The following is a 17967-nucleotide window of genomic DNA, read 5'->3' as shown; positions in this document are numbered from 1 at the left end:
GCTCAACCTGTGCAGATTTCAAGGGGAAAGAAAAACAACCATTAGTTTAATTGCTGTCTAAAGATATGTACATTTAAACAATTACCCCTAGATGTTTGTATCCTCAGATGTTTATACTATAGAGCAAATCAGTAGATTTCTCTGCAAGCCTGTCAGTATGAAAACAAACACCCTGGAGATTGCACAACACGTACTGGCATAACCACTGCCAGCAAATCCAGCTGTGATCATCTTTATTTGTAACTGTGTGGTTTTTACAATTTCAAAAACAGCAGAGGTGTAGAAAGAAGAGGCCACGAGGAACTTCAAGAAAGAAAACTGCCTCAGTGGCTTTTATGCTTTGCTAGTTAGGGAAAGGGAAGAGGGAAGTACTTGCTTTAGTAACCAGCTTACAGGTCGGCACATACAGCTGAACCTCGTTATAAGAGACACTGATGTAAGAGACAAATGGGTATAAGAGACACTATTGACCCACATGGTTGGCTGCCCTATCTTTCCCATTAAATCGACCTCTTTTATAACAGACATCGGATGTAGAAGATTGGTTATAAGGGACAAGTCATCCTTGAACTTTAATCAATAATCTCACTTGTAATAGACATTTTAACTTCAGACACAGTGCCACCAGTCACTAATTGCAGTTGCTTCCATCCTGGAAGCACAGGTGGACGACAGACGCCTGCAGTCGCTATTTATTATCACTTCAGCAAACACACAGTGGTTCAGTCAGCTATGAAATGACGATGAGAAGCCCTGCCAATGGAAATGCAACTTGCAGAAGTGGTTGAAGCTTACTGCCATCCATTGGATGGAGCGCGATCGCACATGCGGGTTCTCCCACTGGCATAGCTCCCAATCAAAAAGCATCGCAGATGTTGAGTCCTGCAAGCATAATGAATAGCCTGAGCACACAGCGGAAGAAGCTGTGCGCTCCGCCTATTCATTAGGCTTGTGAACTCAACATGTACGATTCATCTTCCACAAACGAGGAAAGAAAAAAAAGCTTGCAGAATCGGTTGTAAAATATACAGTGTAAATACAGTCATGAAGCAAACAAACATTCAGAACTGTTTCATAAATTCTGGGGGCCAAACATAAATTAGAATGAATCTTTTGAAACATGCTGTAGCATTCTTTTGAGCTTGTTTTAGTCATAGGGTGCCCACATTGAACTAGGGTCTGATTAGTAAGTGAAAACATGGTACCCTGCTTATAAGAGACATCTCGTATAAGAGACAGAAACTGCTCCCCGGTACGTGTCTCTTATAAAGGGGTTCAACTGTACAAGAATTTCTCGCCCAGAACTTCGCAGAGGCAGAAACAATAAGGCTTGTGGTTCCTCGGTCTGCTTGTCATGTGACAAGTGCTGTCAGAAGCGCTTTAGAACTGCATAAAAAGAGACTATATGCCTTCCCTGTTCCTAGACGCACACCAGGCGACTTTTACCACTAGAAGTTTATGCTGTGTTAGAAAGATTGGAAGCCAGGAAGCCAACTTTCTCATCACACCACGCAAAACAGTTGTTTTAAAAATTTATGTCCAGCCATTATGCACAACATTTCCCATACACCATTTTGGCAACTTGAAGTTCGTCAGCTGAGCATCTGCAGTTTCCAGGACGTACCGCTGCGAAGTAAGGGCGGGCGGCGAAGTGCTGGATCTGAAATTAATCGTGAATTCAGCGTCCATGCGCTTACAAAAATAGTTCCTTGTTGCCCCCAAAACGCATACCTGATATTACATGCTCCATGATCTTCTGTTTCTGTACTGCCTCGGCAATCAGTGTCGAGGAGGAGTGCGGGCCAAGGGGCTGGGCGAAAAGAAATATACGTCACTGTGGCAGCTTAGTTCAGCACAGTCGTAGCTGGCACATAAACTCATGGGAAGACGAGGCTAGTTACAGAAATGCTGCTAACTTGGTGTACGACTTTAACAAATGCCGCAGGTTGCCGACCCCTGCCTTACGGCAATAGCCATTTTCTTGTCTTGCAATTTACAAGCTCAGATGCTCGCGCTAACTCTGTGCTACCACGTCTCTTGCTGTTCTTGCAAGTACAAGATGATGAGTAAAGAATCTAGCCCGTTGTGCTCTAAATTTGTTTGAGATCCAGCACAATCCTATTACTCCACATAAGGCATCCACAGCACAAGGCCTAATTATTGCAGCCACTGAATGTTGCTATCCCGGACCCGGAAAACCTGCTTGATCCTACAAAGGTGCACTTGCCAGTGAGCTGTCAGCTGTCTCTGGTGGCCAAACTCGAACAGTGTCCGCCTGGATGCTCTCGAGCAGGACGGAGAATGTGTGCTGCAGGCTCCTGGCCTCCTGGTCTAGGCCGCACAGTACCAGGGCACGCAGAAGGTCCCTGCACTCCTCTGCACATTAAGGGGGGACACCCCTCTTAAAACTATTTCTTTTAATTTTTAAGTAAACTCTGTGAAACTTGTCAGTCTTGCTGCTTTTCCCCCACTGATTTCAAATATGGCATTATTTTTTTTGTTGGTCAATTAGGTCCCAAGATAATTAGAGGTAATTAACCATTTTTGGATGAACAATAGACAAAACTGTGTTGGTCAGAAAACTGTAATCTTTACATTTTCCAACACTATGAACCCTGGTGAGTGCAATAAGACAATCGGTTTTTTTATGCGTCGCTTGGAACTAATTTTACAGCTCATTAAACTTCAGTGTTTGAAGTTGGCACTCAAAATGGCTCCTTGCCAGTGTTGCCACCAAGGTTTAATGAGCTGTAAAATTAGTTCCAAGCGACGCATAAAAAAACCGATTGTCTTATTGCACTCACCAGGGTTCGTAGTGTTGGAAAATGTAAAGATTACAGTTTTCTGACCAACACAGTTTTGTCTATTGTTCCTCCAAAAATGGTTAATTACCTCTAATTATCTCGGGACCTAATTGACCAACAAAAAAAATAATGCCATATTTGAAATCAGTGGAGGAAAAGCAACAAGTCTGACAAGTTTCACAGAGTTTACTCCAAAATTAAAAAAGTTTTTTTAAGAGCAGTGTCCCCCCTTAAAACAACAAACAGTGTGGCATTAAGGGGACACTAAAGTAGATAAGCTCCCACGAAGCAGGCTACTGCTGCAGTGTTGTAATGCCAACGTTGATAATAAAAGTAGGTGATGGAAGATCAGGAAATCTTTACAGGCTATGCATGATTTCACTTCTCCTTGTAACAGCTCATACACCTTATAGATATGTTTAAATGCGCTTGTTTCTGAACACCATTGCACTTATGCTGCTCGCACAATTATTGCAATTATTTTAAACCTATCTGGTTTGCACAGCTTCTTAACTCTTCAGGCCTGCCATGTTCATCACAGCTTTGGAATGGTCTTTCTCCTTGATAACGTCACTGCCATCTGTAACCTTAAAGCATTTAAATATTACATATCAGCTATGTTTGTTTAGTTGAAGCACACAGACTGGTAAAAGTCATTTTTCTTTAATGCCAATTTTGTATTGCAAAATGTGGTTTATGCCTCATACCGGCAAACATATATATATGCATAAGCTGCTAAATCTGTTCACCGTTACATAATTACTTTCCTAATACTGTGTGGCGGCACAGTGACTAAACCATGATAGTACTACATACAAAGTTGTGGATTCAATTACCAGCAATTGAGCGTATTTCTGAAGCAAAAGTGGCATATCCCACGTATATGTGGGAATCAGTGTAATGCAATGTAATCATCAGGAACGTATGGTGCCATTGATTCTGTCTGCATGTAGTAGATCAGAAAGCGTGTTTTGTCCGAAAGACCGTAAGCATAGCTCCACAGTTATTTCTATTGATGGTGACAAGCCATATCACAAACCCCTTAAAGGTTAGGTTTCCCACAGGGACATTAAGGGACAGGGACAGGGACAGGGACAGGGACATTAAGGGACAGGGACAGGGACAGGGACATTACATTACTCGGCATTACGCTGCAGGTGAGTGCATGTTAACAACAGAGCTGTTTAAGCCGACACAAATCCGTCTGTCGTAGACAGAAAACGATGAACCCTCAAGAAAAAGAAGTGGTTAGGGAATTGAACCTGGGACCATTACACAGTGAAACCAGCATCCTAACCACCAGGCCACACCAAAGCCCCGACGGGTACGGGTTAGCAGCAGAGGAGAACAATAACATGTGCGGCCAATTGGAAAGAAAAAAGAAAACGAAAACGCTTCCTGTGGTCGGAATCGAACCTGGGTCCCTCGGGTTATGAAACCAGCGTCTACCCAACTGAGCTATCATCGCATTATGGGCACAAAGAATTTTTGGGGGGTTGGTAGCACAGGCATTGGCTTTGTACTTAGCCGTGGGTTCTAGCGCATCCCGGCGTGGTCCACTTCGGGAGAGATGTGAAAGCCCGCAGATGAAACGACCTGGGCCTGCCAGTCATGGAGAACTTTCAGCGGCAAGTTCAGAAATAAATGTGAAGTGATGACATATGGAGCGGAAACTTGGCGCTTTACTAAACAACTTGAAAGCAAACTTAGGTCGGCTCAACGGGCCATGGAACGAATAATGATCGAAGTAACACTTATAGACAGGAAACAAGCTTCTGGGATCAGAGAACAAACTAGAGTATAGGATATAGCAGTCCAAATAAAGAAAAAGAAATGGACTTGGGCTGGCCGTGTAGTAAGGAGAAACGACAACTGGTGGACTACAAGGGTAACAGAGTCGACACCAAGATACGATGGCCAATTCGGACGTGAAGCATGGACTGGAGCGGCGCGGGACAGAAGTGGTTGGAGGTAGATGGGAGAGGCCTTCGTCCTGTGGGCTGCTGCTGATGATGATGCAACAGTGGGTTCCCGATGAAGGAAGAGGGGCCGCTAGCTCTACTGTATCTCCAGCTTTGCACCACAAGTGCAAACTGCGCCAATTTTTTTCTTCATTACCCTTGGTAATGAACGGACGCAAAAAAGTTTGCAACATGCTATGGTTCCTTGCCTTGTAGCTTGTCAGCCGATGACAACACCTCTCCGAGTGCGATCACGAGTGCCAGGTCTTCATAGCGGGAGCCTTCCTTTAGCACGTACTTTTTGCGCTCCTGTTTCTTGCGGTTCCTCGATGTCCTCATTGTGGCTATGGACCTGGAACGGCAGGTCAGAAGCTGTAGTTAAGTTTAATGCAACTGTTGCAAACAGCAGCACAAAGCAATGCTTTCTGAAACAATTTCTATTAAACTCCACACATTTAAATATTTTAACTACCATGTGTTTGTATGTACCCTGAATATAACCCGACGCCCTGTTTCACCCACAGGAAATAAATGAATGTATAAATAAAATCCCCTCATACTTTTCATACAATTGGCCACGTAATAAAAGCGTTCACGTTTACTCAGTCAGCGAACATACCATACAGTGGTTTTTCTTCTTTCTGCTAATAGTGCATTACCTCCCCCCCACTCAGGAAGGAAATAAAACTGCAGCAAAAAACAATATTGTTGTTTTTTTTCTGAGCTGATTTGCAGATAGTTGGCAAGTTCCAAGGGATGGCACCTGTTATCCGATCCTCGTCCACACTCTCACTTTAGCAAGATTGGCCTCTGAACTTGGACGGGCAAGTTTGCTCGAGATACGACAGGATAATGGTGCGTCCAAGATTAAACAGTAAGACTTCACTTTCCGTTTGCCTCTGACAGTGACCCACCCAAAATACAGCAAGAAGAAGAATGCACGTGTGGCCGTGACGACGCATGCATCACGGTGTGATGTGTTTGTGTTCAAGCTGCACCTCAGAGAAAAATTTGCTGCAATTATCCCAAAATTAGTCAATTATTGGTGCAGCTTATACACACGAAATTATCTTGGGCTGGCTTAGGGATGTATTATTATCTTAGGGATTTATTATTGCCCTCGCATCAAAGCTGCCAAATAATGACTGAAGGCTCACCGCAGAGCTCAAGATGTTGATACCGGCAAATAAACGGTGCATGTAGACAGTTTTGATGCTATCAATCAACATTGACCATAATGAAAGCAAGACACTGAGGATGGCACTTTCACATGACTAAGACAGTCCCACTTACCCTGAGATGGCACTGCTGCCGGTCACACTTCCACCAACAGTCCTAGAAGTTACGCTTGCGACATCAGAGAAAGCACCATCGTCCACGTCTCCTTCACCTAGCTCCTCCTGCTTGGCCTTGAGTTCGCGGACGAGCATCAGCCTCGCCACGTGCTTGGACCATGTGCCCGCAAGGGAGTTCACCGTGTCCAGCAGGCTTTCGTGCTCGCTCCTGACGGCTGGCTTCCACAGCCGTTCCACCAGCTCCACCCTCCCAAAATGGTGGATCTGGAGAGAGAGGACGAAGAAAGCCACACCAGGGGCGTTTTGTAGCATCATTGTGCACAGTACAAGCCCTGCAACAATTCTTCCAATAGGAAGCAGCGATTAAAAAAGTGTACTACCAGCCGCGATTTCACTTCATCATTATCATAAGCAGCAGCAGTCTGTTGATGTCCTCTGCAGACTAAAGGCTCTTACCATAGACTTCCAACTACCTATCCCATGTCACCCAAGGACAATCTTTGGCCCAAAATTTCGCTACCTCATCCCTTCAGTGAGCTTCATTAACTCCTACTTCTTGTCCTTCTGTTGATATCTATTCTGTTGCTAGGGTGGTCCACATGTGGTCAGTCTTCTGCGGTTGGCCTGCACCCACAGTTAGAGCAAAAGGTGTTTACACTATAATCCAAAAGCCCATGTATACAGTAGCCGACCATTTTTTCGGACTGCAAAAATTTGGACTTGCTGGATATTCCAGACTTTCCCGAGGAACGGACCAATTGTCCCATAGGAGCATTGGCTCACAGATTTTTCAGACTGCTCTTTTATTCGGACTATTTTTCGTTCCCCTCCAGGTCCAGAAAATCGGTCGGCTATTCTAGTAACATGTTGACGTTCTCAAAAAATTCAGGACTACCATCACTGGCACCACTAGTTAATACAACTGCATACCGCATCACCTTGAAGTCCTCCTCCATCCCTGTGTACGTAAGTGAAAGACCAAGGGATCTGATGGTGTCCATTGGCATGAGGCAAACCGCACACAATTGTGCAATGCCGACCACGCATTATGCAAAACGTACACAGAGTCTCTTACAAAAGTATTGACATCAAAGTAGAGTGCCTCAAAGACTTCTAATAAGCCTATGTTCATAGAGTTCAAGTAAGCACCATGTCTGTCTTGTATTTAGGCATCTCTGCACAGCTTGGCACACGAAAACGGAAACAGCCGTGGGACATGTTTGTAAACCTGCCACATTAACTGTCACGGCCTCTCACCTGATGCGTCACTGCAAATGTGTGCATTTATCTCTCTTTGCCTGCGTTAAGGCACCTCCTACACTACTCTGTTCCCTAATCTATGACACTCTCTTCCTAGTTATACCTATCACCATTAGTCAAGCTTACCACCTAGTTTATTTAAAGCTACGGCTGCTGTCCTTTAAGTATTTGATTACACTAGCTAAACAGTATGGGCCTCGGCTTGAACAGACAGACAACTGATTTTTGTGGAGTGCATGTCACCCAGCTCATATGAAAGCCAGCGCTTTATATACTGGGCTAACTGCAAGGAATTTCTAAATAAAAAGGCAATAATAATTTAAATTTTGCACTAAAGTTTTTGAAGTCCAAAAGGTTGCGACGCATAGTGTCTAAATACGACACTTGTTACATGACCAAACAACTCTATCGAATTCAACGCGTGATTCAAAAACCACATACAGGAATAGGAAAGACTGAACATCATTGCTGTTTTAGCCGGGGACAAGTTCTTAAATACCTTTTTTAATCTCACGTGCAGTGAAAGGTGTGTTGCCGCACAGACCACCGCCATGGCTGCTAGCATTCCTTTTGGTGGGACCCCTAGGGCTGGTAGATCTAAAAATTCCGATTCAAAAAGTTCTAGGGTGCTATCAGCAAAACTGCTTCGGGTTTAAGGTGTTTAAAGTGATGCCTTTTCATTTGGGATAGAGAAATTTTAACCAAGTATCACTGCAACTGACTACAATGCTTGATTTCATATGTATAGTATAAAGGTGAAGCAGTCTACAGACTGCCCTGCATATGCTGCACTATGGACCTGATGCCTTCTTGCAGGAAACTTGAAAAAATGAATGTGCTGTGCATTCAAAACAGGCGCTTCATATTGGTACACACTAGCAATGCTAATCACGGTGCCCCAATAGCTTGGTGAAAAGACATCATGTGAATCCCACTTGGTCATCCAGCTCTGCTAAATTCGCATTTAGAACAGCCTCTGTACTGATCTGTATTGAGTTTCTCATGCCTCAATGTAATGCAGCCAACGGCATATGGCAAGATTACCTAAATTGCCTCAGAAATCAATCACTGTTGATTAAACAGTGCATGAAACTGCACTCAACATTCGATAGGGTGAGACAACTGAGAATTTTAGTGATGAATGCTTCCGCAGCATTTGGGATAGCCCACGTGGCAGTAACATTCCACAATTTTGCAAATCTGCAGAGTACCCCCGTTTCGTATTCATTTCCACATACCTTGGACAATGCAGTGTCCCACATGTGTGCGTCAAGTAGGATCTGTAGCGTTTTGTCCTCATCCTGTGTGAGAGATCGAAAAGGAATATAAAGATGAGCGTACCAACACTGCGAGACAGTGTTATCAACTGCCATCTAATGTGCTCAGATATATCCTATAACAATGACAGCTACTGCTGTGTACTGAGAATGACATTGCTCGACATGAAGCGATGCTGGTTTTTGACTCGGACAATGAACAACAGTTGCTTGCTGTACTGTGCACTGCGAGTAAATTATGCATGACATTTCCCTTGGTACATTACAAAGACAGAAAATTTCGCCTCTTTTGAGCATGTGTCCTTGAGTGGGTGAGCAAGATAAGCTGAGGTGTCTTTTAGGAAGGAAAACAGATACAAACCTTTAAGAATGTTTCACATATCTCAGCAGCCTCCTTGTAGCGCTTGGCAAGCAACAATGCCTCTGCAAAAGTAATTTAGAGAAGAAAACATTCACAAGGCAGGTGCAATGCTTAAAGGGGTTGTGACATCAAATTTTAAGCCTGTAAAAACCTGCTGTAGGCTTCCTCTGTATGCAAGGACACTCGAAGTGCCGGGTACAGCAAACGTTTAATAAAAATTTATTTTAAAAAGTACAGCAATCCCTCCTTAACTCGAAGTCATGAAAACCACTGACAATTTCAACATAAGCGGAGTTTTGAGTAAGACGAAATGCCAAAAATTTGTGGCCTGGTGACTGAAATAAGAGCTAATGCTGGTAAAAAAGACCCCACTGCACATCGGTGCTTTTGTACCTGCAGTATTTAATAGGGTTGACCTGTGTCCCTAGATAAGGAGTGAGAGTACCGCCGCTCATGCACTGCGGCCATTTTGGTGTTTATCAGTGTTGTGAGATTGCAGCATCAACTGCGTCGCCGCTAACTTTGACCGGGTCGTTTGTTAACAACACTGCTGAAGGTTCAGCAAAACGGCATATTCAGACACGCTTCTGCCGCTGAAATGCTGCTACAAGCATTATCTTTGATTCCCGTTAGGAACAACATCAGTTGCGCACAGCCGCAGAGATAGGAGGAAAAGCTAAGACTGCCAGAGTTAACCAATTAAAGCGCATAAACAACAAAATGGTGGTGCGCCCACGAACTGTTGCAGTGTAAACAAATGTCACGTTAGGCCGACTGACCAATGATCATGGTGGCGGCACGGAACAATGGGAGAAAAGAGTGCCGATACTGTGTAACCTTATCTAGTGAAGCTAGGTTGACCTGCACAGTAGTTACCTACACTGCAGCTCAAAATGGCCATAAAAAAAAATCCAAAATCATCTGCTTTAATGCCTGTACAGTTGATACTCAATAGAGTTATTAAAATCTAGCTGAACTGCGATATAAAATCAAACTGACCAACGCCTTATCAATGGGTCAGATGCACTTGTGTTCTTGTGATTCTCTTCCAACATTTATAGCTGAAACACATTTTGAAGCAATTCTTTCAAGGGCGCTATCAAAGCAGGAAGAATTTTTGAATAGCGCAGATTCACAGTATAGCCTCAATTAGAAATTATGCTTATAATCATACCAGTTTCGTCGTGCCAGAATAACTTTGTTTCAGAGAACAGTTGCACTTCACGACCATACTTATTTGATTTCTGGAATATCTTCACGGAGAACTTGCATTTAACCCAAGTTTTATAAATGTCGCTCAAAAGGGTGAAACGGTATCAGGCATTATCGGGTTTCACAACACAGAGAAAAACCCAATGTGTACGGAACCGAGTCTACTCCCGACTAACTACTGCCTTTGCCAGGAAATATAGTCACATTCTGAGGCCCGCATGAAATACAGATGAGCAGAGCATTAGCCCCCCCCCCCCGACTCACCCACTGCCCTGCTGGCAAGGGCCTGCAGGCTGTCGTGGTTGTAGTTCAGCTGGCACGCCACCGTAAGCATCAGGCTCCAGCTGAGGCAGGTCTCGAAGGCTCTCAGGGCCTTTTCCAGCTTCCCGCAGCGCTGGTACACCAGGCCAGCCTCTTCGTGGTGCTTCTTCTCAAAGAGGTAGTCCCCGTAGATGCCCCACACTTCCTGCCAAAGGGCGACACAGGGGGCACATAAACATGACTGATTCTGGTTAATGTATCATTTCTGACCCTCATACGAAAGACGCATTAAAAAGGCACACGCTACTAATGGGGTGCGCTTACAAAGCCGCATTTCCATTTTGCTTCTCTTTGAGGAAATTTTTGTTTGCAGCGCTCGTCACAGAAATTGACTATGTAAAGTGCAACTACGGGTTAGAGTGACAGTTCACGGAAACAACGGAGCAGCTTGCGGTGCATAACTCTTAATTACTATTAATACACAGAACATGGTGAATAACTCTTTGATTTACTACTATTAGTAAATGTGCGAAAAAACAAACAAACAGCAATCAATTCGTTTTAATCCTATCCAGAACATGTTATAGCACCAAGAATGAACACAGCTAGCACAGCCAGGCAGACTGGTAGAAGCTATTGTTTTCCACCCATGCAGGGTGTGAAGCTATAGTGCCATACGGATGTTATCGAATGGCACCAGCTAAACAACTCCCAAGTTGTTTATTATAGCAGGAAAGAATCATTGGCAGCACGCATTTTTTAAGGAAATGGAAGGGAGACTCGGCATAATTTTAGAACATTAGTTCGCATTCTGAAAGACGGGAAGTGCCAACTTTTTGAGCCGCAGTGGGCCATGCTTACAGTCTTTCCTTTTGGTGCACTTTTGCTCCAGGGAGTCTGTGGAATTTCACGGATAGATTCTTCTCTTTTGCCTTACTGTTGTGGCAGCCGACCATGCAACAATATTGGGGGTTTGCCTTGCCTTTCAGTTTTGCCACTGTAGACATCGTGAAATGACTGTGGGAGCGTCTGCTCTTTCCCGCACTCCCGAATTGAGGGAGACCATGAGCCACCCAACCCAGCATGTGGAAAGTGCGGCGGGAACCCCTCTGACTTCTGGGAAAGGACAAAGCTGCCGCTTCACGATAAAATCAGTGCTGCCCTTGCTCGGCAGACTTGAGCTTCACCTCCCTATAAAGAAATCCTGTAGCTTCACTATGGTTCAAGCCTACAATGTGTGGGAATTATGGAGGTTCGCCATCTTCCCTATTTCTCTCTCCGCTGCGGCCGCGCGCTTCCCGCCCCGGGAGGATGCCTGCGAGAGCGGGGGCGCGGCCAAGCCCCTCACATGACCGGTTTGTTAGGAGTTGCGAGCGGGCTGGTCTGGTGCGGACGACGCAGGAAGGCTCTTTGGATACCAGCCATCATTGGGAGCGGTTGTAAGTACGTGTTGTTCCTTTTTGACCTTCCTTTGTCCGCCCTCGCGCCTGTTTCTCCTGTCCTGACTGAAGTGGTCTTGGCGGTGGTAGAGCGACGCGCCCGACGTCCTTATTGCAGTGCAATAAACGTCGGTGTTGGCAATTTCTGTGTCTTGTGTGTTCCTTGCTGTTCGCTGCCGCTACGTCAATTGGCGGTCCATGGTGGTGTTCAGTGGAGCTAGCCTTGCGGCCGAGGCTCGAGTGCGAGCTAGGTGGCCGTAAGAACCCTGGTCCCCACAAATGATGAGGATGGCTTTGTATCCACCACTCGCTGCGAAGAAGACGACGACCTCTTCGATGCATATGACGATGATTACCAGCACCGAAACTACGCAAATAAACAATGATTCTGAAACTTAACAGTATGTCCAGCAATGCTCACCTACAGCAGCTTCGCCATTCAAGTCTTGCGCGTGAGTGAAAGCTTTCCTGAATGTTTTTTTTTTCACTGAAATGAGCACTTGTAGGGCTACATTCTCATGAGCTGCAACACGTTTTACACGACATCTTCAACAAAAAGAAAAATATTGCTAGGGCCGCTTAAAAATGGGCCAAATTTCGGTGGCACGAAAAGAGTTCAGCAAGTGCCCACTCAAACAGGTTGGTACCTTGTTCTCCTGCGAGCCCTCAGGGAAGAGGTTGAGGGCTGCTGTGTACAACCGCTGTGATTTGATGAGCTTGAGGCACTCGTCAAAATGGGCTGGACCTGAGTGAGACCCCAAACAATGCACAAATGAGCACAAGTGAGCACTGGAACAATGACGACAGCATGAAAAGGTCTAAGCTAAACAACATGTTTCGTTTTTGTTCCTTCCAGTGAGATGTCTATCCACTCAGTATCAGAAGTGCGATGCCACGGAGAAAGAATCTGCTGACACGTATGCACACCAACTGGTAGCTCACGATGCTGCGAGCCGCATCTATGAACATTGCAGTTGAGACGGCGTCACGCAGCAAATTGCACCCAGCAGTTACTGATCTGCAAGCGCAATCATGATCTTCATGCCCTGGGTATTCCATATGAAATTATTCACTGCGACTTATACCTGTGCTACATGTGCCTTTCGAAGGCCTTTGAGTCGAATGTCCTTTGGCTTAAATGACACCTTCGAGCTGCTACACGACGTTTTTCAAAGGTATTTGAAATGCCATTTGAGTCGAAGGAGAACGACATCCGACCGTTGAAATTCTCAAAGGCCTTCGAAATGCGAATGGTCGTACCCTCAGAAGCAGTTTCTGCAAGCCATAATTTCAAAAACAATTATTTACAAGTAAAAATTGGGATTTAAAGTGCACAATCTTCATAAGTTCTCACTTGCTTTTGTTTTCTATCTCTCGCTCTATGATCACAGGGTAACTTGGTACTCTCAACACCGGCGCTGCGAAGAAAAAAAAAATACTGGCTGTCAGCACATGTTTTGTGCGCGCCTGAAGATTGTTATCAATTTGATCGGTAATAACAGTTTTTTGCTCATTTTACTCTAAAATTAAATTACTGTCAACAATGAAACAGGGCAGCAGTGGTGACACCAAGGACATGGCGGGCGCACGTGGAATCTTTCAACTGCCTTTGAGAATTGTTGTGCAGATTAGCGGAGCTCCTTCCAGTTCGAATGGCATGTGAAATTTTGAAGGTCATTCGACTGCAATGTCCTTTCAAACGCATGTGTAGCACAGGTATTAGATCTGATAAAGCAGATTTTACAGTGGGGAGGCACACCACTGAATACTATTTTGAAAACCAATTAGAAACCCTAAGTCTTACCTTTCTATGGCTATGGAACATGTACAGCCACAGAAAAATAAAACGCAGGCATGAAAGTATGCAGCAGATAGCACAAACCACATGATTTCTTCGTACATAAGTCAAATTATAGCATGCCAGGCTTCGTCATGAAAATGAGTAGCAGCAATACCACTTGTCAAATGATGTCAACAAACCATAATTTTGGGTTCTGCGCATTACAATTCATATTTTTTGTTTGGACGTCATTTGTCTACGTACAATGTACTTTCTTATGGACTATTTCCCATGGTTAACAGTTGTGTCCCTTTGAAAGGCTCTCAGCTAAGATTTTGAACGTTGCACCATTTGACAGACAGTGCGAAAATTATAGCCAGGTCAAAGTTTTGTTTTCTTTCTTGTTTTGCTGAGGGGTAGTGTGTAGTAGTCACCATTATCTACATATATGTATATATATCCACACATTTATTTTTACCCATTTTTGAAATGTTTCCCTTCCTATATGTTGTCTCCTGTATGCCTTATATTCATGTACCCAATGCTTCACCCGAGAAGCCCTCGCGCTGTTGGGGAGCAGTTCAAACAAACAAACAAACAAACAAACAAACAAACAAATAAATAAGTAAATAAATAAATCACTGATGATGTCAACATCGAAGAAAACATGTATAGACGAAATATGGCAAAACTTTAAGCTTCAAACGCATACACACTTGATGATGATCTTAGTAAGAGCAGAGGCAGGCAATTGGAACCAGAAGGATGAATCCCAGGAAACACAGAAGCAGCATGACTGCAAAACATACTACCTCTGTCTAGTGATGGATAAGAAGGGGGAGGAGGTGAATGAACTGGCCAAATGCCAACTCAACGAGCCTGGATTATGTGTACAATACCTATATAGTCTCCCACTGTACGCTACAGAGGGAACTCTCTAAGCAGTTCGTTTTCTTTGTGTTTGAAATAAACTAACGGTGAACGAACGATTTTGTAAAATGGCCTGCCTGCTTTTCTTTTTCAGGCTTTTTTTCTTTTTATTTCCATGCTTACAATTTCTTCATCAAGGCAATGAAAACAACATTGCCGTAGCTATTGTTCTTTTGTTTTATAAATAGACCCCCAGCGACCTTAAATTGCAGTAAACAGGAACAGACAACAAAAACAATTGTTACTGGTCCCTTAGAGTTTTATTTTAGATACGAGATTTCTGAGTAAGAGTTATCTTTTATGAAGCAAAGCTTTTCCAGACTTCTGGGAAAGCACAGCCCTTCCAAGCAATTTTTGTAAAATAATTATCCAGGTGGAGCATCCTGTCAGCTTTTTTAGACAACTTCGCATTACTTTTTCTGGCAGGTACCCACCAAATTTTAAATTTCTCTCGCAGACTACAAATTTTTTTGCTGTCTTAGATAGAAAGCTCCTTAGACATGTTCATGCTGTTCTTAAAAGTACAGAAACCTGGTGGGATAGCAGCAAGGGTGAAAATAAAATTAACGAAGGCCTGGTCAGCACATGCATTAAAACACGTCAGTGCAGATAAAAAATTTTACAATGCACTACAATTGCGGACCAATAATCTCAAAGAGTATACATAGTTCAGGCAAAAAAAGAAAAAAAAAAAAGAAAAAAAAGAACAGTGTGGGAGGTAAATTTACTTGCCACAAAGGCTGATGTTCTTGAGGGCCTTCTTATATCGCTCTAGGTGCATGTCTATAGTGAAGTGGCGGTAATTGGGCTCCAGCTTGTTGAGCTTGTTCAGGAAAGGAACGTACTCTTTGGGATCCTGGAATCAAAGACAAAAAAAATCTAAAGTTAACCTAACACAGTGCAGCTGAACCAAGCTGGTGTTCAACATTGGTCAGCTATTTGATCCTCTCAGCCCATTTTCACACTTGCTTATTTCAAAGCAATATCCTTAAATCAATTTCACCCCCCAAAATACATGTACAACTGTAACTCACTTTCCCCTTATTCTGCTTACTAAGCATTAATTACCAGCAATCAACTACTTCCAAGCTTTACAGCCATTCTTCCTATGGATATTTTTAGTCCTATAGTCCCCTGCGGCACAGAATACACTTCAGCTTTTATTTCAGGTGCCACTGAGCATTTGATGCTCTTGTGGGTCTTGTTGCTAACTTTAGCACAAGCCAGGAATTCACTGCAAGAGACAGACACTAGGGTTGATGTCCCACGCATTTTTTTTTCTTCTTTTATGCCTTTCAGTTGGAAAAAATTATTTCTCATCTGTAAGTTTGAGCTCAATACTGTACCAAAGATGCTGGTAGGAAGCTCACAGATCTCAGTAATACTTAAATATATTTACAAGCACAGTCAAAGGTAATGCTCAGACCGATCACAAAGCACGCCTGATCCTAGCCTCGTCTTCTCTTCTTGTCCTTGGCACAGATAGACTCAGCTCTACGCAGGGCCGTAGCCAGAAATTTTTTTCAGTGGGCGTTATGGATTTTGGGTAGGGGGTAGTTTTGCCGAAAGCAACAGTAAGTATTGCTCACGTGCTGCCTGGAAAAGATTTCGGGAGGGGTTCGAACCACCAAACCCTTCCTCTGGCTACGGCCCTGACTCCACAGCACATAGCTGAACCAACTTGGTACACAACCCTGGCACCATGGTGCATGTAAACTTCAGCCAAATATAAGCTGACCGGACCACCCAATACCATGGCAAAAATTGAAGGAATTTTCGATGTGCTTTGCACAATGAAATAACTTCTTCTTTCATATCTTGTGACACAATGTGCAGTGACATTGTCAGCAGAAAAAAGAAAAAAAAATGGTGGAATGGGTGTCACAAGTGGGGCTATTCAAGTTCTATTTGTCTTTTTGTTTTGCTTCCCAGTAACTAAAAATTCAAATGTAGAAGCACTTAAACATGGACCAGAACTGATCAAATGCAGCTTACGCCAGCTCTGGACCAGCAGTATATGATGTTTCTTATTTTACATTGCTGATCAGTACCTTTTGAGATTTCTCAGCAACCATGAGAACAATGTCGAAGTTGTACGTCCCCAGAGCGACGTCAAACAGGTCCTTTGTGTCCACCAGATAGAAGAGGTATTTGAGAGCTGCTTCACACGTTATGCCTGCTTTGTTTCCAGCACCTGCGCACAACACACAAGACAAAAATGTCACTTTACGATATTCAACGTACACACCAGAAGGTAATAAGCCAGCAGCCTGAAAATTTGCTGGTGGTCTATTAAAACAATTGGGAATTGCTGTTGAATCCATTTTTCTCGCATAAAGGATGATAAGTGTGGGTGATGTCACTCCAACTTACCTTTAAGCTTGTAGATTTTGGAGAGTGCTTCATCCAGTTCCGGCTCCGTCTTCTTGGCATGACATGTCAGTATCGACAGCAGGTACCTGGCAGCAGAAATTACTTGCACCAACAGCAGGAACAAATGGGAGCATTTTTGCATGCCAGTTATGAGCATGTGACCATCATTATTATTTAATCCCAAAGGCACATTTTTATAGCGCAGCTGTTAATTGTACACTCCTGCCTTGCCGTGGTTGCTGCGGGATTACCTTATGGGTGATCACTTGACCAATGCTGCTGCTGTGTTAACAAGAAGGGTGCAACAATAACCAAAATCTAACAATACAGATGATACCCAATCTATAGTTAGGGTATCATTATTTTTTTTTTACTGGAGATATATCTACAGAAAAAAAAAGCAATCTAAATATCTGAGGTAAGCTCGCACATTATGCTCATGGCATTACCTACAGTTGAGAAACAGGTGCGAGATGAATATACTTAAATGAAAAAAAAAAAAAAAAAAACACAAAAAAGCAGCATAAATTTAGTACAAATGAAGCAAAGTTGCTTGTCAACATGCTATAAGATAAAGCCTCACACGACAGAATTGGCGACCCTGCACAATTGCCTGGTTAGTCTGTGCTACGATCTCTCTAAACACCCCACAAATTTCTCCCTTCTTGGCTGTCAGATTGCGAGGAATGCACAGGGTTCTTGCTGACTGAGCAATGTTACCTGTCATAGTCCAGTTGTTCAAGAACACTTCTCATGGCATCACAAACTTCATCCCTTTTGCTCCTTTTGAAAGCGAAAGGTACTCGCTTTCGAGCTCGATATGCTGATGCATACATCGTGACCGAGACATCCTTGTCCCTGGAAGAAAAGGTTACGAGAAAGATTAATTTACATTGCTATTCATCAGTAGCTAGCTTTACAGTGAACTTACGTCAGCCCCGACAGGAAGACGTTAAGGTCTGTAGGCTCTTTCACCTGCTGCACAAATTCTGTCAGGTTTCCCAAGAAGGCCTA

The 17967-nt window shown here is 43.6% G+C and overlaps 1 protein-coding gene across 1 annotated transcript in view; it reads right to left on the bottom strand.

The window, feature by feature from the left end:
- Positions 1 to 1519: 1519 nt before the first annotated feature.
- Elp1 (elongator complex protein 1) overlaps positions 1520 to 17967 on the bottom strand; it is a 41066-nt gene continuing 24618 nt past the window's right edge. The window contains exons 19-32 of the mRNA XM_077700124.1: positions 17885 to 17964; positions 17674 to 17811; positions 16954 to 17039; positions 16632 to 16774; positions 15313 to 15436; positions 12518 to 12615; positions 10435 to 10636; positions 8959 to 9020; positions 8559 to 8621; positions 6059 to 6324; positions 4975 to 5117; positions 2228 to 2376; positions 1732 to 1810; positions 1520 to 1660 (exon numbers count right to left, since the gene is read on the bottom strand). Coding sequence (XP_077556250.1) covers positions 1593 to 1660; positions 1732 to 1810; positions 2228 to 2376; positions 4975 to 5117; positions 6059 to 6324; positions 8559 to 8621; positions 8959 to 9020; positions 10435 to 10636; positions 12518 to 12615; positions 15313 to 15436; positions 16632 to 16774; positions 16954 to 17039; positions 17674 to 17811; positions 17885 to 17964 — 1701 coding nt within the window. The 3' untranslated portion in view covers positions 1520 to 1592. The remainder of the gene's footprint in view (positions 1661 to 1731; positions 1811 to 2227; positions 2377 to 4974; positions 5118 to 6058; positions 6325 to 8558; positions 8622 to 8958; positions 9021 to 10434; positions 10637 to 12517; positions 12616 to 15312; positions 15437 to 16631; positions 16775 to 16953; positions 17040 to 17673; positions 17812 to 17884; positions 17965 to 17967) is intronic.

Source organism: Haemaphysalis longicornis, unplaced genomic scaffold, assembly GCF_048455015.1.
Source record: "Haemaphysalis longicornis isolate Haplotype H1 unplaced genomic scaffold, Haemaphysalis longicornis Haplotype H1 scaffold_2, whole genome shotgun sequence".
Classification (NCBI taxonomy): domain Eukaryota; kingdom Metazoa; phylum Arthropoda; class Arachnida; order Ixodida; family Ixodidae; genus Haemaphysalis; species Haemaphysalis longicornis.
The sequence above is the reverse complement of the archived record's forward strand: the minus strand, read 5'-3'. Positions and strand labels throughout refer to the sequence as shown.